Genomic DNA, 27,216 nt, shown 5'->3' with positions numbered 1-27,216 from the left:
GCAGTATCCTTGCCTCCAATAATGGGAGCCAGGCCACCACGTTCTCTGGAAGCACCTCCAGTAAGTACATGATCCCCACCGTTATAGACTGCTTATACCCCCTGAGCTTGGCCTCAATGGACCTGCCCCCAGTCTATCGATAATCCTCTTAATTGTGAGCAACTTTGTCCATGCTTTTGGCGCAACAACCTTGTCAACGTGGGTTATGGTCTTAGAAGCCTTAATACTCATAGCCAAGTATTTATACTCTTTCACCTCTTCTAGAGGTAGACCTCCCATTTTCCAAATAAAGGACGGGCCCCTGTAAGCTTGCCACCCTATGGTCATAATTTTGGTTTTCGCCATGTTAACCTGAAAACCACTTTGCTTCGCATTAAAAATGGAGTATATCAAGGGAGCGTTGCAATCCCATAGCCGTTTGGTCAAGAATCACTGTATCGTCTGCAAATGTGAGGCAATGTATATCCTCATTGTTAAAGCAAATGGGATGGTTGTTCATAGGCTTCAGGCACGAGGAGAAATCCGACACGTACAGAATTTATAGAAGGCGGGCGAGCACACAGCCCTGCCTTAAACCTCTATTTGTTGGAAAGGAGTCACTTACATTTTTCTCCTGCCAAAAGTGAAAATTGACCAGGGAGTCACTATGCAGAAGCTTAAAGTACAATAAGGAGTCATCGATCCCCCCCAGCCTTCCAACGTAACCAACAATCTTGTCCGGAGGACACTGTCAAAACCGAGGAATAACCGACTTAACATATATACAGTGCAGAGCCTGGGCTTTGGTGAATGTCTGATATTAACGTGAACAGGGCCCATATAGAGTGGGTCGTGCTGTGATTTTTCCTGAACCCAGTCTGGTCCAGGTTTAAAATGTTGCTAGTAGGCGAGACCACCAGGGGCGCGGAACATGCAGGACGTGAGAGGCTCGCGCTCCCGCTGCACCGCAGGGCCTACTGAGCCTTTTCGGGCCCCGGCCGGGGGTACAGAGTTTACCCGGGGAACAGCCGCCACCCAGCACATTGGACCCCACATAAGGAGCATGTTCCGTGACCCCGTGGAAGGGGCCCGACTGTGAGCGCAATAGCCGGGGGATCCGCGGGCACCGGAGCCGGGGGATCCGCGGGCACCGGGAGGCCGGCCTCTCCTGCCGAGCGGGGTTGGGACGTGGGGGACCGTGCCCCCCCACCACCCCCTGCCGTCACCGCCGCCCGAGGGCGGACGCAGGCCGCAGGAGCATGGACCCGCACCGCCTGCATCAGACGCGGGCAGCGAGGTCGATCGGACCCATTGGGACCTGAGGATCGGGCCCCCCTGCCGCCGCCACCAGCAGAGTGCGCTCCGGGCCCGTGGCCTGGAGGGGTGCTGTGCTCTCCCAGGGGCCGGAGGCAAGGGCTCCTGCGCACACACACACTGGAGGGAGGGACCTTTCAGGGCTGCTCTGCGGCCCCGGAGAAGAAGCAATACAGGCGCCGGCCGCGGGGCCGTGTGCGAGCCACATTCGGTGGGGCCGGCTCGACTCGCAGGGCCCGCGGGTGATACCCGCCCCCTCCCGCCACGTGAGAGGTGCACTAGCCGGAGCAAATGCCGGGGGTGATGGAGGTCCTCGGGCGGCCTGGGGCGCTGCCCTGCCCCACAAGCACCCCACAAGAAATTGAAGGGCCCACGGTTTGAGAGGGAGCCGCTTCGAGCTCCTCACCGGACTATCGGGGAGTGAGGATCTGCTGGAGGGACTTCACTGTGACAATCCCACAGTGGAATCGAGGGCCTCTTGGACCTGAGTTTGAGCCCCCTGAGATACCGGCCCTTCTGGGGGAGGGGGGGAAATCATCTGGGCGGCGCTACCTACGGTGGTGCTAGAAGGAGCGACCAGACAGACAATAAGGTGAGGAGGAGGCACGAGAAGAGGGAGAGATAGGGCCCCGTAGTAGGGGGGATGCCACCCCCCGAAACCCCACCTGCGGATAAGCCCAGTGGCAGCTCAGGGAACTACAGACGCTTTGACCCCCGTACCTCCGGTGAAACCCCCTCAGGGGTAGAGGGGGCCAGCCCGGGGGAGAGGGCCCCGGCTCGGGCCTGGGACCTCCCACACCCCACGGGGGACACCAAGCCCTTTACACTGCAACACAATTCACCAATATAGAAGCACCCTGGGCATCCCGTGTTGAACCTACACAGAGGCGCCACCTCTGGGTGCCCCTCCCGGCACGGACCCTGGAGCGGACCCCACCCTCTGGAGGGATCACCTTGCTACAGCGCTTCCGCAGGCATTCCCCAACACGGCCCAAGGCCTCTGGAGCCACCATGCCCTCCGTAGGAGAACCACCCTCCGCTGCGCTCACCAAGGACGATCTTAGGGACATCCTCCAAGAAATCAAGGCGATTCGCACAGACATACAGGCGTCGATCCTAGACCTCAAGGGGAGAGTGGACACTCCGGAGGACAAAATGGAGGGGATGGAAAACAACCATCTCCAAACAGACCTCTTAGACATGAAATATGAGGCAAGGCTAACGGACCTGGAGATAAGAGAGGAGGACATTGTTCTCAAGATGGACGATTTAGAGAATAGAGAACGCCGAAACAACCTGCATATCATGGGTGTGACACAGGAGAGAGGGGAGACAGCAGCCGACGTGGGGAGAAAAGTCCAGGGCTTGATCAACCAACTCTTTGCGCTGGAGGGGGGCAAAGAGGTCCAACTGGAGAGAGCACATCGAGGTGGAGGAGGGGCGGGGGGGCCCAAGGTCGATCGTGGTGCGGTTCCTCCGCTACAGGGAGAAAATGGAGATCCTCGAAAAGGCAAAAAGGCTGGGGAGCTTCATCTTTGAAGGGGACACAATTAGGATTTATCAAGATCTATCTGCTCTCACACTCACCCGTAGAAGGGAATGCCGCCCGCTCACTCAGTGGCTCACGAGCCAGGACATAAGATACAGATGGTCTTACACGTTTGCCTTATCCTTCGAAAGGGCGGGAGTGGACTATAGGGTCATCAGCGGAAAGGAAGCCACACATGTGTTACAGGTGCTCAAGGGAGATACCCACGAGGAGATAGAAGGAGCAGGAACTCAAGAAAGAGCGGAACCAAGGAGAGAACCGGAGGGCCCCTGGTCAACAAAGAAGAAAACAAAGGGCAGGAGAAAATTTTAAAAAACTAATACCCTGCCGTCTGAAGCAGGAAGAGAAGAGAGAATGGAATAGGGTCCGGCGGAGAGTGCGGGAACAGTTGCTGGATATCCCCAGTCGGGGGCATAAAGTTGGATAAAGGGAACTGTGGTGCACAAGCATGCTTTCACTCTGGTGGCTTGCCCGTTGGCAGGCGTCTCAGAAAAGAGGGGGAGGGGGTAGGACGGGTAGGGGGGAGCAGGGGACCTCAGGCTCATTTTGGTTCCAGGCCCAAAGGGGGTCAGGGCAGTTCCCTCTGGACCGGGAACTTAGCGAACACAATGTGTAAAAGAAATGGCAGACAATGAGAGAAAGGGCCGAGTCGAGATAATTGGAATAGGCTCGCTCAACATCAAGGGGCTCAACTCCCCAACAAAGCTCTCCATTTTGGGGCGTGAAATAAAGAACACTGGGATAGACGTCCTCTTTATACAGCAGACCAGAATCGTGAGGGGCGAGGAAAGGGCCATCCCCGGTGCGCATGTGGGCCAGACATTTTGGGCTTCCGGCCCCATAAAGAAAGGTGGGGTCGGAATATTGCTCCACAAGCACCAAAAACTCAGAGGTAACCAGGTGGGGGAGAGAGGACGAGAGAGCCTTGGTGGTGTCTGGTAACCTGCATAGCTTGAGGATCACTCTAATGGCCATCTACTGCCCCAATGTAGGTCAGTGGGAATTCCTCCAGGAGGTCATGGGAGAAGTGCGGCACAGAACTGAAGGTCTCCTTTTCCTGGGGGTGGGATCTTAACATGTGGGCGGACCGGGATCTGGACCATAGTGGGGGGCGCACCCAGCTAGAAGGGGCAGGGGGGAATCCAGAAAGTGGGCTCTGGGACCTGATGTGGGAACAGGGGCTGGTTGACAAATGGAGGGACCTCCATCCGAAAGTTAGGGGATACACTTTCTATTCGGCAGCCCATGGAACTAGAACAAGAATAGACTTTCTGTTTACAGAATACCAGCACATGAGCACATGAGCAGAATAGAGGCATGTGAGATCCGCCCAGTCAGCTGGTTGGACCATGACATGGTCTGGACTGACGTTAGTATTTCGGGTTTAAATACCAGGGAATCCCTGTGGAAATGCAATGACTTCCTTCTAAGGGACGCAGTGTTCAGGGAAGAAATGTCTACCGCAATCGAGGAATTCTTCGAACTCAATAATACAGGGGAGGTGGCCCCGGAGATGGTCTGGGAGGCGGCTAAGGATGTTGATAAGTGAAGGAGCTTCTAAAAAAAGAGCGAGGACCCTCCCCATCCCACAGGCTGCGGTCAGAGATACTCTCCCTGGAAAGGTCTGAGGGGAAGGGAGAAGGAGAAAGAGTGGGATCTGGGCCTGGCTAGAGAGAAAAGACAGGAACTCTGAGAAATAGAACTGGGCAAAATAGTGGCGGGCCTCCAACACCTACGTCAGAGGTACTATGAAAAAGGCAACAAGGCCGATGCCATGCTCGCGGCCAAGCTCAGGGGCCAAAGAGCGGACAGGTGGGTGTCACAAGTTGGGAATGCAGCAGAGGGGGAGAGATCGGATCCGGTAGAGATAGCAGAGAAATTCGCTAGCTACTATGAGAGTCTATATGGGAGGGAGGGGGAGGTGGATGGGGAAGCACAAGAGAACTGCTTAGACGGGGTCACTCTCCCTTCGCTTGGAATACCCGAGTCCGAGGCCCTAGACGCCCTGATTTCAGAGCAGGAGGTGCTGAAAGCAATATCGGGACTGAAGCTGGGTAGGGCCCCCGGGGAAGACGGGTACACAGCGGGCTTCTACAAGGCTTTCTCGGGACGGCTGGTGGGGTTCTTGGCCGGTCTGTTTTCATAAATAATGCTGACGGGAAGGGCGCCCCCATCATTTGGCAAAGCGCTGATCACAGTAATCCCAAAGGAGGGAAAAGACCCAGCGGACTGTCGCTCCTATAGACCTATCTCTCTCCTCAACGTGGACGCCAAACTGTTCACGAGGATCATCGCGACAAGGCTCGATGGCCCAGATCAGGTTGGCTTCATCCAGGGTAGACAGGGGGCTGACACTCTCCGTAAAACTCTGCACCTCATGAGGATCGCAGCTCCTCAGGGAAATAACCCGGTCCTCGGGTCCATCGATGCCGAAAAAGCATTCGACGGGTCGACTGGGGGTTTCTGTATGGGGTACTCGTTAAGCTGGGGTTTGGAATCGGGATCAGGCAGGCCATCAAAGCGTTATGAGTCGCCGGCAGCCAGAGTAACCGTCAATGGGTGCCTCTCACGTGCTTTCCACCTCCAGAGAGGGACGAGGCAGGGCTGTCCCCTCTCCCACCTCCTCTTCGCCTTGACCATGGTAATACTTGCGGAGTATCTCAGAGGTGCTACCTTGTTGCAGGGCATAGAGGTGGGAGACCGCACATTCAAACTGGGTCTTTATGCAGACGATATCCTGCTCCACCTAAGGGAACCCACTCGGTCAATCCCGGCCGCTCTGCAGATAATTGAGCGGTTCGGCCATTTCTCCGGCTTCAAGGTCAACATCGGCAAGTCGATGATCTTCCCATTCGCATCAGATGCAGACAGATGCTTATCCGAATTGGCCCCTCTGTGCGGATGGGATAAAATATCTGGGAATTAATATAGTTCGACCGAATGAGGACTTGAGTCAGGCAAACTACGCCCCCTCTGTTTGAGAAACTATACAGGGAAATGGAGGGATGGGGGAAGGGGCAAATCTCGTGGATGGGTAGAATAAACACGATAAAGATTAACATGCTCCCCAGAGTGCTGTACCTCTTCCAGATGCTCCCCCTGGAGCCCCCCACACTACATCTAAGAGAAGCCAGGAGGTGCATAGTGAAATTTATATGGCAAGGCCGGAAATCCAGAATAGGGTATGAGACCCTTACCCTCCCCAAAGAAAGAGGAGGGTGTCGCCCTCCCAGATCTCGAGGCCTATCACAGAGCAACCCAACTTAGAGTTCTAGCCCCTCACCTTAGAGAGGACCCCCATAAACACTGGGTCTACATTGAGAACTCCTTCCTGAGCCCCGTCACTGTTGGTGAATGGTTATGGGTCCCGCTGCAAAAACTCCCGAGAACGATCAGGGATCACCCAATCCTGGGTACGATGTGGAAGGCTTGAGCAGGGAAGGGAAACAGGGAAAAAGTTACTACTTGGCCCTCCCCACTAAGTCACATCTGGTTCACCCCAGTACTAGAAGAATATCCAGGCCATGAACACTACCAGCACTGGTTCGATGCGGGGTTGTGCAGGGTTGGTCAGCTGGTGAGGGAGAACTCATTTATACCTATCCAGGAACTTGAGGAGGCATTGGGAATTGGTAGGCTCTCCCCTCCCCTGTACCTTAGACTCAAGAGAATCCTAATGAAGCCAAAACTGAAGGAACGTATACAAAGAAATCTCACCCCAGTGGAGAAAATTCTAGACTCCCATACAGAAATGAAGGGGCTCATCTCACTCCTGTATCAAGCTCTATTAGCCCCCCGGGAGGGAACGACGGGGAGCCTTAGAAGGAGATGGGAAAAGGACCTGGGCTGCGCCATTGGGGACGACCTCTGGGGGTGACTCTGCACCAGGGCCTTCAAAACGTCGATCTCTTGCCAGTATAAAACCCATGTAGTCAAACTCCTCCAAAGGTGGCAATACGACCCGACCACCCTCTCAAAGATGTTCCCGGATGTTGCCCCAGTGTGTTGGCACGGATGTGGGGGTAAGGCTGACTACTGGCATATGTGGTGGACATGTCAAAAGGTCCAAACGTACTGGTCAGAGGTGCTTAGTTGGATCAGGGAGGCGGGGGAGGGAGACTACCCACTGGACCCCATCTTGGTGATTTTTGGTTTACAACAAGGAGATGAATACTGTGAAAAATTGCCAGACCTGATACACTTTCTTCTGCTGGCTGCTAGAGCCGCACGAGCCAGGACTTGGAAAAGAGAGGCCCTCCCCACAAAAAGGGAATGGGTACCAGTGGCTAAGGACATATACTTTATGGAGAGACTAACGGCGGCAATACATGGCTCCAGTGCACAGATAGAAATGGCCTGGCTGCAATTCATGGAGGTGTTTGCCAACACCGAGGTCTGGTCCGGAGGAAAACAGGATCTCGCCACCCGGCCCGAAATAGTCCCTTGCGCAAAACACATTGAATATGACTCAGGAGAGTCAACTATATGTTGACTGCCATAAGCCCGGAGGGCACTGCCCAAAGAGGGGTATTATGTTAATTAAACTTTGAGCCTCGAGGTAGGGGTGGGATGAGGGAGAGAGGGGGAGGCGAGAAAAGTACCCAAGTCTTGTGCTGTCTTTAAGTTCTAAAGTTGTTGCGGGCCTGTGCCCAATCCATAGTACATGCATAAGGTCTTTTCTTGTGTTGAAAAACAATAAAAATGCAATTAAAAAAAAAAATGTTCCTAGTATTCACCCTTGTAGAGAGCAGCTCCAGAAAGAGTTTTGAGATAATCTTGGAGCTGCTGTGCAACATTGCCAACAGTGTATCATTTTGCGGTGATTGCCTGGAACCTTTCTTGTGGACTGGTATACGTATCGACTGTTGCCAGGTTCGGGGGACCAGCCCGGTTTCACAGTTATGCAGAAATAAAAGCTGCAAGACTGCTGCCCAATATTCAGGACTGCTCTTGAATGTTATATTATGCAGCCGATCCAGCCGGTTGATAGAGACCCTTTTATATTTCTTACAGTCTTGATCAAATCTGCAACCTTAACTTTTCGCCGGACTTCAGTGTTAACCATAGACTTGCATTGTAGTACTGTATTATTCTCTTGCTCATTCCAGTAGTTTTCCCTAATGTGTGCTGCCCAGTCAAGTCCGTCGAGACTTCAGATTTCCTCCGCCAGTGTACCTGCAAGATGGGAGCGTACCATATACCCACATTTCCTAGAGTCCCCAGTTTTAATTAGGTTATTGTATTTCCAGCCAGCACTTGCTTCCTCAGACCATAGCTTTGGGGCCATTGTTTGTATGAAGTTCTCACTTTACCAATACACTCTTTCTTTCCAGATTCAGTTAGCCTATGGTTCATCTTGATCTTGTGCATAGCGGTCTGGAATTCCCTTTTTCTATTTGATTTTGCTAGGTATTATGGGATACCGGGCTTACCCAGATGTTTACTATGAAGGATGTGTCTATAATTGTGTCGCATACATCTTCAGCATATCATCCAACTTCCAATTACATGACTTCAACACAGTGACCCCCATAGACCCAGCCCGAATCAGCTTTGAGTTTAACTTAGAGATATTTCCATTAGTCCAGCGCAATTTGATCCCTGCACATTGACTGTTGGGTTAGAACTATTTCTTCCTGAGTTTTAATGGGGCCCACCTGCAGTTGTAAGTCAAGGATTGTGTGATCACTCATCAAGACCACGGATACTTTGAGTACAGGCAAAAGTTTTAATACTGTGCCAGTCGATTCTAAGTGATCTGACCGCGGCTGATTTTGCCGGCGGCCGGAAAGTTCGCATGATAAAGGTGCGAACTACCAAAAGTTTGCACCTTTCTCATGCAAACACGCTTATATACTATGGGGGCTGCAGGGGTTTCCCCCGCAACCCCCGCTCACTATACTGTAAAGTATAGTGAGCGGGGGTATTGTGGGGGAAACCCCTGCATCCCCCGTTATTTTCTTTTTTTTTCGCAGGTGTGCTGCGGGGGTCCCCCTCCCCCCCCCCCCTGCAACACCCCGTTCACTATACCACACAGTATAGTGAGCGGGGTGTTGCGGGGGACACCCCTGCAGTCTTTTTTCTTTTAATTTTATTTTACTTACCTGCAATGCTACCACCAAAGGTTCGAACTTTTGGTGGTAGCATTTTTCGGCCGTATTGTACGATCGGACCTTTTTTTTTCGCTCTGATCGTACAATATCAGCCAAAAAGTCGTCATAGGTATTGATCACAGGAGTACTGGCTCCCCTCTAAGGTAGGGAGTTCCCTTCACCTGTTATCCCCGATTTAAGAATATTCTAATCCTGCTGGCCCCTACTCTGGGTTACCAGCCTGGCCCCCAAAGCCATAGTAGCAGGTCTCCTGCTGATTAGTTGCTGGCATCGGCACAGCTTCGTTACCATTTGGGCATGTATCGATCTGAGCCCGGCAGTCTATTTGGAAGGCTCCTTTGACTATTCAGTAAAGTTGGAATTGACTCCGAGTTTGGCGTCGGACCCCATAGGTCTTCTGGGGGGTTCCCATCCGCAACCCTAGTTACAGGCTCCGGAATTCTCGCATACCCAGCCATTTGTCAATCACCTCATGTAACAACACCTGATGGACATATCAGTTGTCCTACCTATTTGTAAATGGTACCAAGCAGCAGTATCAAGGGCCCTGACAGTGTTGTAAGGCTTGGGCTTTTTCCCCTAGGCGTTTTATTATTGTTTTTGGGCAAACTTGGGGGCATCTCTGAACAGACTCTGTTACTGATTTTTTTTTTTCTTCCCTTTTGCTTTATTACAGGTAGGAGGGTGGGCTATTTAGCATGGATAGTCCTGTACACAGTCTATAAACTGCCTGCTCTGCTGTAATAGCGATAATAGTCATGTGCATCTGTGGCTGGCCTCTGTGGTGGGGGGGTCAGCCACCACATACTCTTTCCTCACATTCCCATTGGGAATGTCACTGGCGAGCCTGCCATTAAAGTCAGTTTGAAGAAAGCCCTTATTTGTGGCTACAGTCGAGTTCATGCCCACTGCTGCGTTTAAGGACATTTCGCTTTGCACACTGTTTACCAAAATGATGTCTGTTAGGCAAGAATTGGAGTATTAACCCTGTGGGAGACTACCCCACCCATGTCCTCTTGGTATTAGGTAACCCACCTATTGGTATAGGTCTGTACTACACAAGTTGGTAGTGTGACTGAGCAGCCAAACCTATCTCAAGAAGGATACATGTGAGCTGTAGAGCTGTAGCATCAAAATCCACAAATACAAATATCCAAATAACACTTACACTCAAGGTTTTCTAGTAAAATAATCATTCATTTATTTAACAGTCAGTTTTAAATAGGCATTCTTTAAAAAGGGCAATGTGCAACAATAAAAATACACTTCAAAATACGTTCTCAGAATCAAGACAAGCAAATAGATACTCTTTAGAGATGCTTCATACACCCTGAGGTGACTTCACTAACTAGGACAGTAATGGCATTTATATATCACTTTTGTACGTGGTAAAATTCTGAGGTAGGTAAAAGGAAAGGTTAAGGAAGGAAAAAGATTAACAGATTCTCAGAGCATGTGAGCACTTTTAAAATCTCCCAATGAAGTCTAGATAAAACCTTTCACAGCAATATTGGTTAAAAACCAATGTATCACCTATGAGGGACAGTTCAAATCAAAGTCAGTGGACTAGAAGAGTCTGCAGGGAGCCAGGACAGCCAAATTCAATTGGAGCAAAGTGTATGGAGCTGAGGCACTTCTTAGATAGCAAAAAACGTCTTGCACACAGTTAGAGAGTTTGTTGTAGAAAATTACTGGTACTTCTAAAGGTACTTTGTGAAATGTTCAACTTAGGGTTTGTGGGATACATTGACCCACTCGGCAGAATTCCCCTCCATCACCAAGCTGCCCTTCAGCAGTTACCAGCAAAATGGCTGCGCTGGCTCCTTTGAGCACCATTGCCTGGCATCAAAACTGCGTTTTGCCGCTACAAAAGGATGGCTGCGCTGTCTTGCCAAGCACCTATAGGACAAAATGGAACAGGGAGCACACCGAGAAAGCCTGCCAGTGTGTGTTCTTAGGTGCACCAAAGAAGAGAATTGAAAAGCAGCGCTGCCTTGCCCATTAAAAAGGAAATATTTTACATTTAAAATGATGCTGCTCTGATGCTCTTTTCATATGTTCAACATTAAGGTGCTTTTATCAGTGAGACCCTGCTATGCCCATCCATATTCATATCGTGTTCCAGCAGAAGAGAGCATTATCACTGAATGACAGTCTGTGTCAGGGGAAATCTGTAAAATCACAAACGACTTTACTCTCAGCCACAAAAAAACGCTAGACTTTTATGCTACATGCCAAAACAGAGGCTTCAAAAGAAACCCTAGCTCTCAGCGCATATGTCAATTTCATTGAACCTGTGCCTTGAACAGATCTGTGTCAGGGAAACTGGCTAGGGCTACAAACAATGTTTGTAATCCAGATGAAAGAGAAAACCGAATTTGAAAGGGACATCCCAGCAGAATTCACCATGTGTCAAAATGTGCTTTTGCAAACAAGAAAAATGCCTGTTTTAAAAGTGTAATGTTGAATCAGGCCCTGTCCTTGCCTAAACATGTAAGGGATGTTTGGTTAAAAGATAATACAATATTTGATTCTAACAACCCGGCCTTTTGGGCTCAGGGAAACTAAATAAATAAATATGTAAATAATTGAATTGGCTGGGCTCTGGAAGCCACCAAACAGGTTTTCCTGCTGGCTTCAAAGGACAGCTGTGTGCTGGCAACAGGAGTGGCCTTCCCCCAACAGGAGCCACAATGGATTTCTGGGACACCTATGTGCTTAGTATTTAGTATTTATTTTATTTATATAGCGCACCAGGCCACAGGGCATCCGGGTGCGTCACTTAGTTATAGGCATAGAAACAAGACAGTGAGTTATGTACAGTCATTACCCTGGGAGAGAATATACAAAATATTACAAGTTATACAAAATATACAGGAGGAATACAATATATAGGCATTGTATAAGGGTAAAGAATACACACTAAGCAAATCATGCAAGTTATAGACGAGATACAGTGTATATATACAGAGTACAGTAAAGGAAGTACCAGAGGGCTGTTGGCAGAGAATTGAGGCTCATGTGCTAAGGATCACAGTCCAGGCAGGTCTTGGGCAGACAACCAGGATTGTTAATTGTGCCCTTGGAAATTTTGAATGGTCCAGGAGGATGCATCTCACACGCTCATCAGACTTGTGTCTGCGCTCCAGCTTGACACAATAGATTCTGGGACACCTACGTGGTACTTTTGGAAATAACACCTACCTACAACTTCAACTGGGGGGCTTCAAAACCAACTCCAGAGCAGCCTTGTAAGCTATGCCCTTATTTGGAAGACCACACTGGCCATCTGGCTCAAAAGACTAGTTTATTAATAAAACTTTGAGACTTTTATCTCCGCAATTGGCAACGCAGAACAGTTTAGATGCAATTTTGGTGGCTTTCAATTAAGACGTGATAGCCTTCACTGGCATATTAGGGATGGAAATGGCAGAGAATTGGATATTCTGAGGAAAATGTATATGGTGCCACTTTGAAATTCAATATTAACATGCCTTATGATAATATGTACACATGTATAAAGTTATAGAATTTTAGGTATAATATTTCTCACTGATGAAAAATTATTAGAAAGACGAAACAAAGCCCTAGAAACCTGGAAGTTAGACTGCCATGCTCTGTGTGAAATATGTAATCTGCCTATGTAATTTGCAAACGTGCCACAACTGTACAAATGGGTGATTTATGTTAACATTTGATTCTTGGCAAAAAGGACTGTGTAATGGCTTTGTACCTCATAAAACACAACCCCATACACTTAGGAGGGGACCAACATAGGCTGACCGATCCGGTTCTTGGGGGTAGGTCTAGCTTAGTTCTGCCCAATAATAAATCCTGTGATGTCACCCGCTTTATAAAAAGAAGGGGAGCTCACAGAGACAGGACTCTCTTTACTGAATTTCCAGCGCCTGCCATTCCAGATCCACCCTGCAGATTCCAGACTCCACTTCCAGAAAAGGGATAGTTGGTTCAGGCCCTCCTATCCAGGCAGAACCATCCTTCATAACTAAAGCCCATAACAAAATCCCTCTAACTCAGGGAGAAGGGGGAAAAGCTGTGGTACCCCTTTTTGAGAGTATCCTGTGACCAGACCGGCTTTTTGCCCCACTACCTGCATGCCGCTGTGCCGTGACCAGGCAGGCCCAGCTGTTGTTCTGCTAGGCGAGTCCACCGCCTTGCTGTGACCAGAGCCTTTAAGTCCAGAATTCGGTTGTCTGTAAGTGTGGATTGTGAGTATTTCCCCCTCCCATAGCCACACATAGCTTACCCCATCTTGATACCTTGTCTTTGTCCTACTCTCTAAGTAATCCTATCCATACCTTGGTACTTGTTGAAAACTGTCAGAATTCTCGGTGGATCCTATCCTTGACTTTCTAGTGTTCGCGAAATTCTACTCATCTCTGTCATGCACAGATCCTTAGTCATATTTTGAATAAAGAGACATGTGCTGTGAAGGGGGTTAATGTGGCTGCTTAACCTGTTTCATGGGCTGTTTCATGGGCCATGCTATCTTCTTGATAATCTAGTTTAAGTAAAACTTGTCCTTTCTTTCCAAACCGATTTTCTCAACTGCTTTATTTGACCAAAACCGAATGTCTTTCACCTTGACAATCTCACCCAGTTATTCAGCTAGAGACACTCTTTTACTTCAGTATTATCCCTGTGATGTGCATCTATCACCCACCCATTCCGATTCCGATCTATTTCACTGGTTATTTTTAAAAACCATTTTGACATTTAAAACTGCAAATAGTCTAAAATGCAACTTTTCAACGTGTGATTTCGGCTGCACTGTGTTTTTACTTTCAAGTTGCTTTCTGAACTGTATGCCTGTTGTTGATACCTTGCCTTGTAGTTGCTAGTGATATTACATCCCTGATACTGTGATAAATCATATCTACCTCCTTGATTTAACCGCACATTAAATTAATTATTTGCAGGTTTCTTTATGCAATTGCAAATGGTTTAAAACCTCTTATTTTGTGAGGGAAGCACAGATTTTAATTCTGGTTGCTGTCTAATATCCCCAACTCCTTGCTGCTCCTTTCTATCCATTCATAATTCGATTAATTGGGGTTTGAGGGAGCATTGCGGTGAGAAATCGTAACTCAGGTGCTATCTACCCGAACTGTAAAATTGCTCCTATTCATCTGTGCTTTGGATATGTTCTTGTAGAAGGTCAACCAAGTGTATTTCATTAGTTTACATTGTAATTATCACCCCATTGGTGATTGCTGCCCAACTGTGATTTATTTTCTTTGAATTTAAAATAAATATTGTATTCCCACCAACCGGCCTGGTACATGGTCCATTGTGACCCGGGGTATTTGTAAAAGGGGTGTGAGATGGGTTGAGTGCCAGCTCAATTCGAATTCATAGAAAATAAAGAAAAAGTATTCTAATTGAGCGCTGCATCCTAGGCTAAGGGCAAGAGTCCTGATCCAGTGTGTGACACCCGATTGAAATCCTTTACAACTGGACTTCAAAAGTTAGGGCTTCTATTCCTGTGGGCTGTTCATACAATTGATTGTCTAACTACTTACCTTTCCTTTCAGGTATATGGTGAACTGTATGCATTGCATTAACTGTGAATGGATATATGTTTTATATTGTTGTGTGATATTACTGGCTTGATTCATTTTTATAGTGTGTGTTTTGGCCAATAATGAGCATTTGTGTACTTATTGTCGGAGTGCAATCATTGTATATTTTACTGTGTGGACTCATTGTGCACACCTGACCCCACTCACCTCTCATGAGACTTAACCTTGACCACTCTCCATGGTTTCCTTGATTGGTTTGGCTAAACTACCAATCTACTAAGAGTCCCCTTGTTAGGGAGAATTCTCAGAAATGTGCCAATTCCCTTCTACCTTAGAGACCCCCTGCTCTTTTTGCTGGACTTTAGGACTTTTAATTTCTAACCTGGAGAGAGTGAGACCTTTTTCCCACTCTCTCATGTATTTTTCTGTGACTTGGGCTCAGTGTTTCTTTTGACTTTGGGAGTCTGACAAACTCCATAGGCATCATCTTTACATTGTTACACGCAGCACCTTCAGTGCAGTGGCACAGGGAAGTCTCTTAGATTTCCCAAAGGTTTAAATACCTTCTCTTGGTCAAACTACTGTTTCCAAGAGCAGTGACGTGAAATTGACTTTACTTACAAAATGTAACTTTCTAGACCCAGCACACACTATCTTATGATAGGGTGCTGGAGGGGTTACTTAGTATCCCCTTTGTCTAGTTTCTCATAAACCATTTTGAGGTTACCCTTAACACGATTATTGGCTGTTGGCAGTGGTTTACTTTTTCCTACCATTGTGTTTCTACCGGGGTCTGCAATTGCAGCTGCAGTAAGACGCCCATGGGAGCCCATTTTGTCAAAATGGCCTGGTCTTTTTTCGCCATTTCTTGTTGGAAAGGTCCTTCTTGAAATTTACTCTGCACGCCATACAAGGTATGGTCCCTTTGTTGGTTTTGTCTTTGGCAGGATTCACAAGTGAAGCCCGCCTCTGGCTCCCGCGTGTCTGGCAGGGCAGGAAGCGAGGGAGGTGCATTAAACTTCCTGTGCTTAGTCTCCTTGGTTACAGGAATGCACCCATGGGTGATTGGCTGGAGGGCTGTCCACCTTGCTGTGTGATTGACAGCTAGGCTGCGAATGAATGGCAGAAACCTGCATAAAAGGTGAGGCTTTTTGCTTGGAAGGCAGAATCGACTGCTGGACGAAGGAATCCGAAGAAGAACTTGGAAGAGACACCTGCTGAAACTCCTGGACCATTGGTTTACCCGGTGAAGCCCTGCTGCAGTGCTGAAGCTCAGAATTCGCCTCGACTAGCGAAGACCTGTAAAGGACGACTTCTCCCCTTGGGTTGGTGGGACCAATTGACCCCAAGACGAGCTCACCTGGAAATCCTCTGAGCTGGCTGTACTCCCATTGCTGCTGCAGGGAACCGTAGTGCCAGGGAGGGGAACAGCAGAATCAAGTGAGTGACCAATCCTGAGCCACCTCAACAGAGTGCTGGACCCCAGATGCGAGGAATGTCCATAGTGGTCTCCGACAACCGCAGTAGTGCTATTTGCGACAGCCGCGAGGTGCTGAAACCGCAAAGTGCTGCTTTTCTGAAGTTTGCCCATTGCTGCCGCTGACCTTCGATTCGTAGTGCAGGAGTCTCCAGACGTCCTATCTCTTGTCCCCACGACTGAGGCCCAGGAACAACAGGATCTGCAGACCTACACAGGAACAGAAGCCAGCTGGAACCAATTTCTTCTAATCAAAGGTACTGTAAAACTAATGGGACTTACCTCTTGTCGTGTAGCCTTGCTAGTTCTCAGTTGAGACTTGTCTTGGTTGCTGTTGCAGAGTTGCTTGCAACTTGCAGTTTGTGGCCCTACAGTGATTCTATTTTTCTACAAAGACTTCTAAAACATTGTGCAATACCTTTACTTACCTGCAAGAAGTGCTTCAGTTTACCTAGACTTTTGCTCAATTAACATTGGCTGGCCTGGCTCCCTGAAAGAGTCTTCTTGCCTCTGACTTTGTGCTTTACCTTTCCTCCAGGAAAGGGTTAATTTACTTTGCATTGGGTGGGGGTTCAAAAGTACTTGCCTGCTTCAGAATATTTGTTTAACCTTTGTTTTATTCCCAAACACTTTTCTTTTACACCAATCTCAGTATTGCTCTAAATGTACCAGTGATATATTAATGTCCACAGTGTCCTAGTTATTTAAGTCACCTCAGGGTGTTGGAAGAATGTGTGTGCCATCCCAAAGGGGTACTTGCTGATTTAGAGAAACTAAGAGCGTGCATTTTGAAGTGTATTTTTGTGTTACACATATTGCTCCCTTCTGAATAAGGCTTATTCAGCTGACTGTTAAATAAATTAATGATTGTTTAATCAAGAAACCTTGAGTGTAAGAGTTTTTTTTTTAATACTTATCACTGGGAATCTCTGATTAAAAACCCTACTGCTCTCATTGACCCCTCTTGAGATAAGCCTGGCTGATCAGCCACACTACCAACCTGTGTAGTACAGACTTATACCAAAGGCTGGGTTACCTATTGCCAGGGGGATAAGGTTGGACTAGTCTCTAAAAGGGTACTGCATACAATATTGCCTAACACCCCTTTTCACTATAACTAGGTTGGCCTCTTAAAATCTGTCCACCAGGCCAGATTTGAGAAATCCATCTTAACAGGTGATTGATTACCTCTACATGAATATTTTAATTTTCCATGGTTACAACAAATACAACTTTGTATTATTTTTTCCAGGCCACTTTTTTTTAACTCCATTTCCCCAGTACTTTAGCTAAGTGATAAGAAAATCCCAAACCTGCCATGATTCTAGACACAACCTTTGAATCCTACTCACCTCAGGCCATAACCCTCTTATTTTACCGGCAGCCTCATCCTGGACCAGCCCCTTTGCTTGCTCAGACGAGGAGAATCGCCCACCATGCTTTGCTGAAAGCTGCTCCATACAACAGCTGCTCTATGAGGAACAGGTAATCATTGAAAGATGTGGTATGATTCTAAAGAATGGCCATTCATTTGCAAGGTACATCTGCAGATGAAAGCTGCACTTCCTCGGCCTGCAGAAACATCTCTCTGATTATAAACTAAGAACGTGGCTGAACCCAGTTGAGCTACTACCACACCTTAATTAAAAAAACAAAGGATCTTATGTTTTAAAGATACTAATGGTATCTCTCCAACACTGGTGGGCAAGCAGATGCCTATTTTAACAAAAAAGGCACAGACCCTAAGCCTTTAAACAGAAACAAGGTATAACAATCTGGCCACATGTGCAACTACCCTATGATTCCCTTAACTATAATACACACACAGATGTTGCTCTAAATGTTACAATATATATTTGACATGTATTGCAACAGCTGAAATGTGTTGACCTTTCAAAAGGTCTTCCTCAGGGCTGTAGTACATGAACCCATAATAATTCCCATGAGATCATCATTGGTTTGATTAAGAAACAGAAAATACACCATCTTTATGAGGTAATCCAAACATGATTCATGTTGTTATCAATTTAAGAATGAGAGAAAAAGAAAGCTCAATTTTTTGGTGGATATAAAATGGAGGGAGATTCACATTTTTAGAATATATTGCAAAGCAGTACAGAAAGCGGCATAGGTGGAAAGAGGTGTACCTTTTTACCTTGTTATAAGAAAAGGTTTTCTAGCACAGGTTTGTTTAACTATTGGCAGGTTCTTGCACCCACATCAATGCAGCGGTGGCGGCTCAGTCTCTTCTGACCAGTTTTACTTTGTTTTATCCGTCTGTTCACCTAAGATTGGTAAGAGTTTATGCACACATGTTCAAACAGAAAATGTGTTACTTTGAAAGGGGCTTCTGATTGTTTGCTTTGTCAAATGCAACTGAGTTGCCTTTTCTTCCAAACATTTTTGATATTCATAGTGTACTATCAAACAGTTCTCCTTGTACCAAGATTGCGCATGACTCTATATGCTATGCAGTTTCCTCCTTAACAAGTGTAGGAAGTCTGGTTGTGATAAAATTCCTAGGTAACTTTATGAATAAATTGTGGGTGGCTCCTTAAAATTGTCTTCTCATTGAAAAATCATACATATGGTTCTTTTAAATAAAGGGTTTTGCTGTTTACTCAATCTCCTCGCGGACGTTATGGTAATATGCCATTTTCCAAATAGGTAATTTCATGCCAAACCTATGCATGGGGTGTAAGGGGGATTGCATAAATTTTGCAGAACACCACAGAGGTGCTATCTGGACCAGCAAGCTAGAGAGTCAGAAAACCGACCAATTTCTATGCACCTGTTCTCTGGAATAACGTACCAACATCAGATTGGCCCTGTTTTAAGAGCATCTTCCTCCGTTCCTTCCTGAAGTACAGAAGACACTGGGGCCAATCTGATATGCAGATCTCTCCATTTTTCCTTGGACTTGCACGAGAATGCCACCTGTTCTCATTTGAATATTTAGGATATGCAAAGGGAAGAAATGGGAACGAAAACTTCAGATCCCAGACTTCTAAGTAAATGCATGACTGGATGACGTCCTCGCACATGGCCACAGGAATCTTGAGAGATCTGGATATATGTCAATATTTTATCACAGTCCACATGCGTTGCAGTAGAATACCTTTTTTTCTGCTGTGTTCCTACTTGCTCATCTTAGATTGTAGTCTTTCAATGTGGTTTCTGGTGCTGTACAGGTTTCATGCATGCAGAGATGCTGAGTCGTGATGTCAAATTTTCCACCAATCTTAGTGAGGAAGATTGGGTCTACATTGAGCTTGATAGATCCTTGGACTGTAGGTGGATCATGTCTGATCTATATTTGATAGACCCAGTCCTGGACTAAGTTGATCATGTTGTAGGATGTCTCCGAGTCTCGTGATTAGACTGAGAATTGGTGGGCTGGGGTGGAAAAGCGTGAACCAGGGATTGAAAAACCCTTACTGCACTAATTTTGCAAATTTTTTACTTTGTTTGCATATTGTTACCATTTTTGTTTGCTTCTGTTGGTGAAAAAGTCTGAGGTCAACTACTTCCTGGAAATGTCCTGTAATTCATGACTGGATCGCCTGCATGTGAAAAGCTAGTATTATCTTGGATGAGTGCATTCACAAATGTGTTCAACCTCACTGATAGGTTCTTCGACACTACCTTGATGCATTCTATCAGTGCCGGTGTACCACAGATTTGGACAGTAGAGAGTATTTTGCCCCACCTTGCTTGCACATTCAGAATATTTGGCTTGTGTTTTCCAACTGTGTCTTTAACCATTTAATTCCTGTTCATTTTGAGGAGCGATATCAGTGCTATGCAGATTGCTCTTAAATCCAACATGTTTATGTGGAGACCATCTTTGGCTTTTGACCAAAATGTTTTTATGGTGAGGTTGTTTTGATGCACTCCCAGTTCTATAGCGAGATCTCTATATCACTGTGTGTGAGATTAGTGGAATGGTGTGTATCTTGTAAGATTACTTTTCCTTCATTGCCACTGCAGCATGATTTCTTTCCATTATCCTGTGTCCTTGATCTCTCTCTTTTAAAATAGGTCACATCCCAAGTGTGCAGTTTGTGGTGGGGTTCTCTCTCCAAGAGTTGATTATAAATTGGCACCATTATTATCAAGCATTGAGGGGGTTCAGGGACTGGCGCCCTCCCAACTCCCTCGCCCCACCGCTGAGTTAGGTTCAGCTTTGGCATACACCCTGTTAGGCAGCCTACGCCAGGTCAGAAGGAGTCCCTGTTCCCCTCCCAGACAGGGTTGAACCCTTGTCCCAGTAATATACCACCAGCCTCTTCTTCCAGGCCCCCCCCCTCCTCTTTCACATTGCTAACTACCTGTGGTATATGGCCAAGAGGTCTGTTTGCGTGTTTTGTTTTTCCTGCTCTGTATTCGATTTTGGAAGAATAGGGTTGTAGAGCTTACTGTTAGGCAAGATTGTATGCAGTACCCGGTGGGAGATTGCAACAGCCTTGTCCTCTTGGCAATAGTTAACCCAACCTTTGGTATAAGCATGTACTACACAAGTTGGTAGAGTGACTGAGCAGCCAGGCTTATCTCAAGAGGGGTCAATGTGAGCTGTAGGGTTGTAACACAGTTTCACAGTGACAATTATCCAAACAAACTCTTACACTCAAGGTTTCCTGATTAAACAATTATTTAACAGTAAGTTTGAATATGCCTTCTTTAGAAGGGTGCAAATATGTAACTAATACAAAATATTCTTCAAGATACACACTCTCACATTCTTTAAATCAGTAGATACCCATTTGGGATGGCACACAGACACTTCCTACACCCTGAGGTGACTTAAATAACTAGGACACTGTGGACATTGATATAACTCTGGCACATTTAGAGCAGTACTGAGTTTGATGTCATGGAAAAAGGGTTTTTAGGGAATAGAACAATGGTTAACAAATATTCTTAAGCAGGTAAGTACTTTTGAATCCCCAATGCAAAGTAAGTTATCCTTTTCCCAGCTACACAAGTTGTAGAATGTGTGACCTTTGTTGAGGGATAGTTAAAGCACAACTTCAGAGGATAGTAGAGTCTTTCAGGGAGCCAGGACAGCCAATGTTAATTGAGCAAAAGTCTAGGTGAGCTGAAGCACTTCTTGCAGGTGAGCAAAAAGTCTTGCACACTGTTTTCGAGGTCTTTGTAGAAAATGCAATCAATTTAGGGCCACAAGCTGGGAGGCTTTTGAGGGGCAAAGCTGCAAGTAACTCTGCAAAAGCAACCAAGACAAATCTCAACTGAGAACTAGCAAGGTGTCATGATGCCTACCCCCGGGGACCCAGACCAAGTCCAGCAACCTTGGAAGCAGGCATCAAGTTACCCCAAGCAAACCCCGCTAGGGGCTATTTGGGTGCAGTCCTGGCGCCTATGGCGCCAGGCTCATATGGAGAGTCAGTCCTGGCGCCTTAGGCGCAAGGCTCATAGATTAAAACTTACCTGATGCAGACCATGCTGCAAACTTACCTGATGCAGACCATGCTGCAAGAGCTCCAAGCCAAACGAGGCTTGGAAGGGACTATTTTACCTAGGGACTATTTTTTACTCGGGTGGGGCTGGGGAGGAATACTTATCTGGGACTACTTTGGAGGCTATTTAAACCACGCCCGAAGAGCAGCACACGCTTCGTGTTATTCTGCATCCAGCAGTGTAACGCTCACCGTGCCTGCAAGTCTGCATCCAGTCTTCTGCCACGCCCGCCTCGAGTTTGGAGCTCCTAGAAAAAAGGAGAAAGTAGGAGAAAAGGTTAGAACAAGAGCAATACCTTTGATCCTTACCTGAATTTCCGATCCATCGCGCCTTCGAGCTGGAAGAATAGTTATTTTATGCACGTCGCCTCGCCTGTTGCAGCGCCGCGCTGAACTCACCGGCCTTCGCAGCATCTTCACATTTCACCGCATCCTCCTGCATGTTACCGCCGCACTCCGGCACCTAAGGAGAAGACAAGAACAGCAAGGTGAGCCAAGGGAATACACAGAGGAAAACGCCCATAGACTTACCTGATTTTACCACTGGGGGTACTATTCTTTTCACGGGTCGGCGCAGCTTCCACTGCATAAAGCCGAAACCTGGTACCTAAGGGGAAACAAAAGGACAGCAAGGTGAAACAAGGGACTAACGAGGGGAACCATCCTCAACACAAAAGACTGACCTAATTTTACCGCCGGAGGCATTATTCCCTGAGACTTCATACTTTCTCTCAGCGCCTGAATAAGGGAGAAAGCAACAGGTTACATATGGACATTATTTTATCGAACTGTGTTGAATAATACAAATCCTTACCAGAACATTACCGGTTGCCACGAGGAACTCTTCAGTAGGGTCAAGCTGCAACCTGCAAGGAATCGGACAAGAGTGAAAGTCAGGCATTTGAACTCTTATGAACTACATACTTACGGCGTCTTGCCGGGAATATTGGAGTCAATATTGTCCTTCGAGCCAGTGAAGCAACTGGTTATCTACGCGCCCCTGCGCTCAATGCAGGATGGAGAGCTCATCTTTTCAAATCATCAGGTGAGACTATAAGAGGGAACATCCAAGGTGATCAGTGGGGAGAACAGGGGGTTGGGGGGATTTACGCTCAACTCCACGAGTGGTTAATTCCCTTTCTCCACTTGCAGAAGAATATTCCTAAGGGCCAAGCGAACAAAGCTAGGTGGGCCAGTCCAGTCCGTCATCTCGGCCCTACGCATCACATTGGTGGAGACCGCAGCAGTCCAGTCCAGACCGACGCCTCTGTGGGAGCCAGGTGAGCGTAACAGAACGCGAAGCCTACCCACAAATTCCCATCCGGGCGTTATGGATACCTCAGAGACTGACCAATTGGCCCAATTACTAGGGGAACTGAGGGCTGAAGTGCATTCTGCCCTTCAAGAAACCAATGCTCTTAGGAGAGAACTGATTTTGTCAAAGGAGCGAACTGATGATCTTGCTAGGCAACTATTGCAAAGCCAGGCTGGACAAGCACCCCTACCTGGTTCCGGGGGAAATCTGGCTCCTGTGTTATCAAGTAACCCTGTGCAAATAAACCTACCAGGACATATTCCATTAGCCCCACCCGAACGCTTTGCCGGAGATCCCAAAAGGTTTGCTGTGTTTATGAACCAATGCCACTTGCACTTTTTATGCAGACCTGGAGCCTTCCCAAACGATCAAGCCAAGGTAGCCTTTGTATTGTCATATCTCAGCGGCAGTGCAGCTGATTGGTCAATTCCACTAGTTACTCAGGATGACCCAATTCTTCGGGATTTTCAGGGCTTTCAAACTAGCATGGAAAGACTATTTGCCCGGCACTCCCAAGGACAGGCCCTGGATAATGAACTTTTGTCCCTACGACAGGGTAACCAGGACCTTCTTTCCTACATCGCGACCTTTAATAGTGGAAACTGGATGGCCTGAGGTAAAACGAATCACGTTATTTCATCGAGGGCTTCGAGGAGAACTCAAGGATGTCTTGACTCAAGTCGTGAACCCACCTCAAGACTGCGCTGAATATATAGACAGTTAGATCACAGACTTCAGAACAGAAAGGCGGATCGAGCCAAGTTTGAGAATCGGGTGTTGGTCAAAACCCACGCTAACCCCAAAGGAGCAGATGCTTCAGAACCCATGCAAATCGGAGGTGTTAAAGGACCCTTAACCCAGAAGGAATGAGAAAGGAGACGGCAAATGCAATTGTGTCTATATTGTGGAACTTCTGGACATTTTCTACGGGATTGCCCTGTAAAACCACCCAAGAAGGTGGTAGGAGCTGCTGATAAGAGCCATATGGAGTCAGACTCGGGAAACGACCACGCCCGACAAGCGTAGAGGTCCACTTGCCGAGCATGAAGGATACTCAGACCTCGCATTTCATCATACCAATGGTCCTCGTAGATCCAGGGCAGCCATCGCGTATGCACGCAGTAAGGGCATACATTGATAGCGGGGCCATAGGAAACTATGTGGACTATGAATTGGCTTCCAGGATGAATCCACCTCTCTGCCGAAAAACCACCTCAGATGTCATCACCACAGTCGATGGAACTGAAATTGCCTCTGGGCCTGTAACTCATTCCACCGCAGAGATGACACTATTGGGTCAGGATGGGCATCGAGAGACTATTGTGTTTGATCTAATCAAAGCCCCACAGTTCCAAATAATACTGGGGATACCTTGGTTGGAAACACATAATCCTTGTATTGATTGGCGAGAGAAGAGAATAACCTTCCCGGATTGTGCACAAACCTGTTACCCAAAGAAAAATCAGAATGCAGGCCTGGCCACAGTAACCACAGCAGTCATGCAACTACCTCCAGAATACCAAGAATTCCAGGATGTCTTACAAAAGGAGCAGGCAAACACCCTACCTCCTCACAGATCGTACGATTGTCAAATCGATCTCATATCCGGTGCACAACCCCCCTTGTAGCAGGATCTATGCCCTTGCGGAACCTGAGAACCTTCACCTACGACAATACTTAGACCAGTACCTTGCTAGTGGCTTTATATGCCCATCCAAGTCCCCTGCATCTTCAGCTTTGTTCTTCGTACCCAAAAAGGAATGTGACCTCAGAACGTGCATAGACTACCGCGCATTGAACCAGATAACTGTTAAGAACCGATACCCGTTGCCTCTGATCCCTGAACTACTAGACCAAGTGAAGGACGCTTGTATATACACTAAATTAGATCTCCGGGGGGTATACCATCTGGTACGTGTAAAAGAGGGCGACGAATGGAAGACTGCTTTCTGCACTAAGTATGGGTTATTTGAATACCAGGTGATGCCTTTCGGGTTGTGAAATGCACCAGCAGCCTTCCAATACTTCATGAACGTTGTCCTTCGTGAACTCATTGACGTTTGTGTTGTCATGTATATCGATGATATTCTAGTATACTCCTCTTCAGTATCTGACCATGTGAAGCACGTCCGAGCAGTCCTTGAGAAATTGCGCCAGCACAAACTATATGCAAAACTAGAAAAATGCGTTTTTCATGCCACAGAAGTTGAATTCCTTGGTTTTATCCTGACCCCATAGGGAGTCCGAATGTACTCACGAAAGGTGGACGCAATCCTTAAGTGGCCGTCACCAAGTCACCAAGTTCAGTTAAAGGAGTACAAAGCATGCTCGGCTTTGCCAATTTCTACCGCAGATTCATCCCAGATTTTTCACATGTCGTACATCCCATCACAGCACTTTTGCGAAAAAATAAACGCTTTATGTGGACTGAAGAAGCTGAAAATGCCTTCCAAGAGCTGAAAGCGAAATTCACGTCTGCACCTGTGTTAAAGCACCCGCGCCCTGAACTTCCATACATAGTGGAAACTGATGCATCCAGTATAGCCATGGGAGCTGTCCTGTCTCAAAAGGACCCTGAAACTGGCCAGCTTCACCCAGTAGCATTTTGGTCCAGAAAGTTCTCGGCACCCGAGTTAAACTATGCGGTTACCAACAAGGAGTTATAAGCCATTAAATCCGCCTTCAAGGCTTGGCGGCACTATCTTCTCGGTGCCAGGCATACCATCACTGTGATCACCGATCACCGGAACTTACAGTATTTAAAAACAGCCAAGGCCCAATCATCACGTCAACTCCGATGGGCATTGTTCTTTGCCGAGTTCGATTTCGTGATAACCTATCAACCAGGTTGTAAGAATGGTAAAGCAGACGCCTTATCCCGAATAGGGATGAGAGAGGCAGAAGTGAACCCAGAACCAGTACCTATAATTTCCGAACAAAGGATTCTTGGCATGACTACTCTACAGACACTAGAGGACATTCAGGTAAAGATCCAGCAACTATTTGATCCTACAGCCCTGCAGGACTGGGTAAAGAAAGGCCCAGACTACTCTGTCACCAATGATCTGCTTTATTACCAAGGGCGGCTATTTCTGCCACACAAGGAACTACAAGAGCTAGTCATTTCCCGTTATCATGATACCCTAATGGAGGGGCACCCAGGTATTGCAAAAACTGAAGCTAAAATTAAAAGACAATTCTGGTGGCCCACCTGGGGAAAGGATTTTAAATCTTTTGTGATGTCTTGTGGCATTTGCGCCCAAAACAAAAATCAAAAGAAAAAAACAGCTGGACTCTTGCAACCTTTAGACATTCTGCCTACACCATGGCACACCTTACCGTTAGACTTTATTACCGATCTACCTCCTTGTAATGGGTTTAACACCATTCTAGTTATTGTGGATCTTTTTTCGAAGATGGTCCACTTTATTCCTTTAAAAGGACTACCTTCAGCCTCAATCCTGGCCAAAGTATTCCTCGAAAACATTGTGCTCATACATGGATTTCCGTCCGTGTTGGTCTCTGACCGGGGCAGTCAATTCATTTCACATTTTTGGAAAAAATGCTGTCAATTGGCACAAATCGATGTGAGGTTATCGTCCAGTCACCACCCCAGACCGATGGTCAAACGGAGAGGACCAACCAGACTCTCGAACAATACCTGCGTTGTGTGTTACATCAGACGGAGAGTAATTGGAAAGACATTCTTTGGATCGCCGAATATGCATACAATAATTCAGTACACTCTGGAACTGGACAAAGCCCCTTTTATACCTTTTATATGGGCATCATCCTCGAACCTCAGACCTTGACTCACCCCAAGACTTAGAAATGCCCGCAGTGGACCATCTGCACGCTACGATTACACAAGCCTTTAAGGAAGCAACTACACATTTAAAACGGGCGAAAGAAAAATACAAGAAAGATGCTGATTGGCATAGAAGTGATTCTCCATAATACCAAATAGGGGACCAAGTATGGTTAGCCACAAAACATATACCTCTAAAGGGAACACAGACCTTTAACCCCAGATATTTGGGACCTTACTCTATTAAGGCCATTATCAACCCGGTGGCTGTCAAGTTGGACTTACCTGCTAATATGCGAATTCATCCCGTCTTTCATGTGTCACTTTTGAAGCCAGTACAACCAGGGACAAGACTAACCAAGCCACCAGACCCCATCCTTGTAGACGGAGAACCCGAATTTGAAGTTAAGAACATCCTGGACTCCAAGCTGATAAAGTCAAAACTTTTTATTTAATCGACTGGAAAGGTTACGGTCCACAGGAAAGGTCATGGGAACCTAGTGACCATGTTCATGCACCCCGATTGGTGAAAAAATTCCACCGACAAACCGAAACCACAGAGAAGAATGACCTTAGGAGGGGCCTTGGGGGGGGGGGGTGGTGGGGGAGGGCAGTGCTGTCATGATGCCTACCCCCGGGGA

At 47.0% G+C, this 27,216-nt stretch overlaps 1 protein-coding gene across 2 annotated transcripts in view; it reads left to right on the top strand.

The window, feature by feature from the left end:
- The window catches only part of SCNM1 (sodium channel modifier 1), a 395,472-nt gene that overhangs the window by 208,909 nt on the left and 159,347 nt on the right, over positions 1–27,216 (top strand). For both annotated transcript variants that reach the window (XM_069649879.1, XM_069649878.1), the window contains exon 5: positions 17,360–17,460. In XM_069649879.1, the coding sequence (XP_069505980.1) occupies positions 17,360–17,460 (101 nt within the window). The remainder of the gene's footprint in view (positions 1–17,359; positions 17,461–27,216) is intronic.

The sequence above is a fragment of the Ambystoma mexicanum genome, chromosome 1p, assembly GCF_040938575.1.
Source record: "Ambystoma mexicanum isolate Mex_15411 chromosome 1p, UKY_AmexF1_1, whole genome shotgun sequence".
Classification (NCBI taxonomy): domain Eukaryota; kingdom Metazoa; phylum Chordata; class Amphibia; order Caudata; family Ambystomatidae; genus Ambystoma; species Ambystoma mexicanum.
This window is presented reverse-complemented; position numbering and strand designations above follow the sequence as displayed.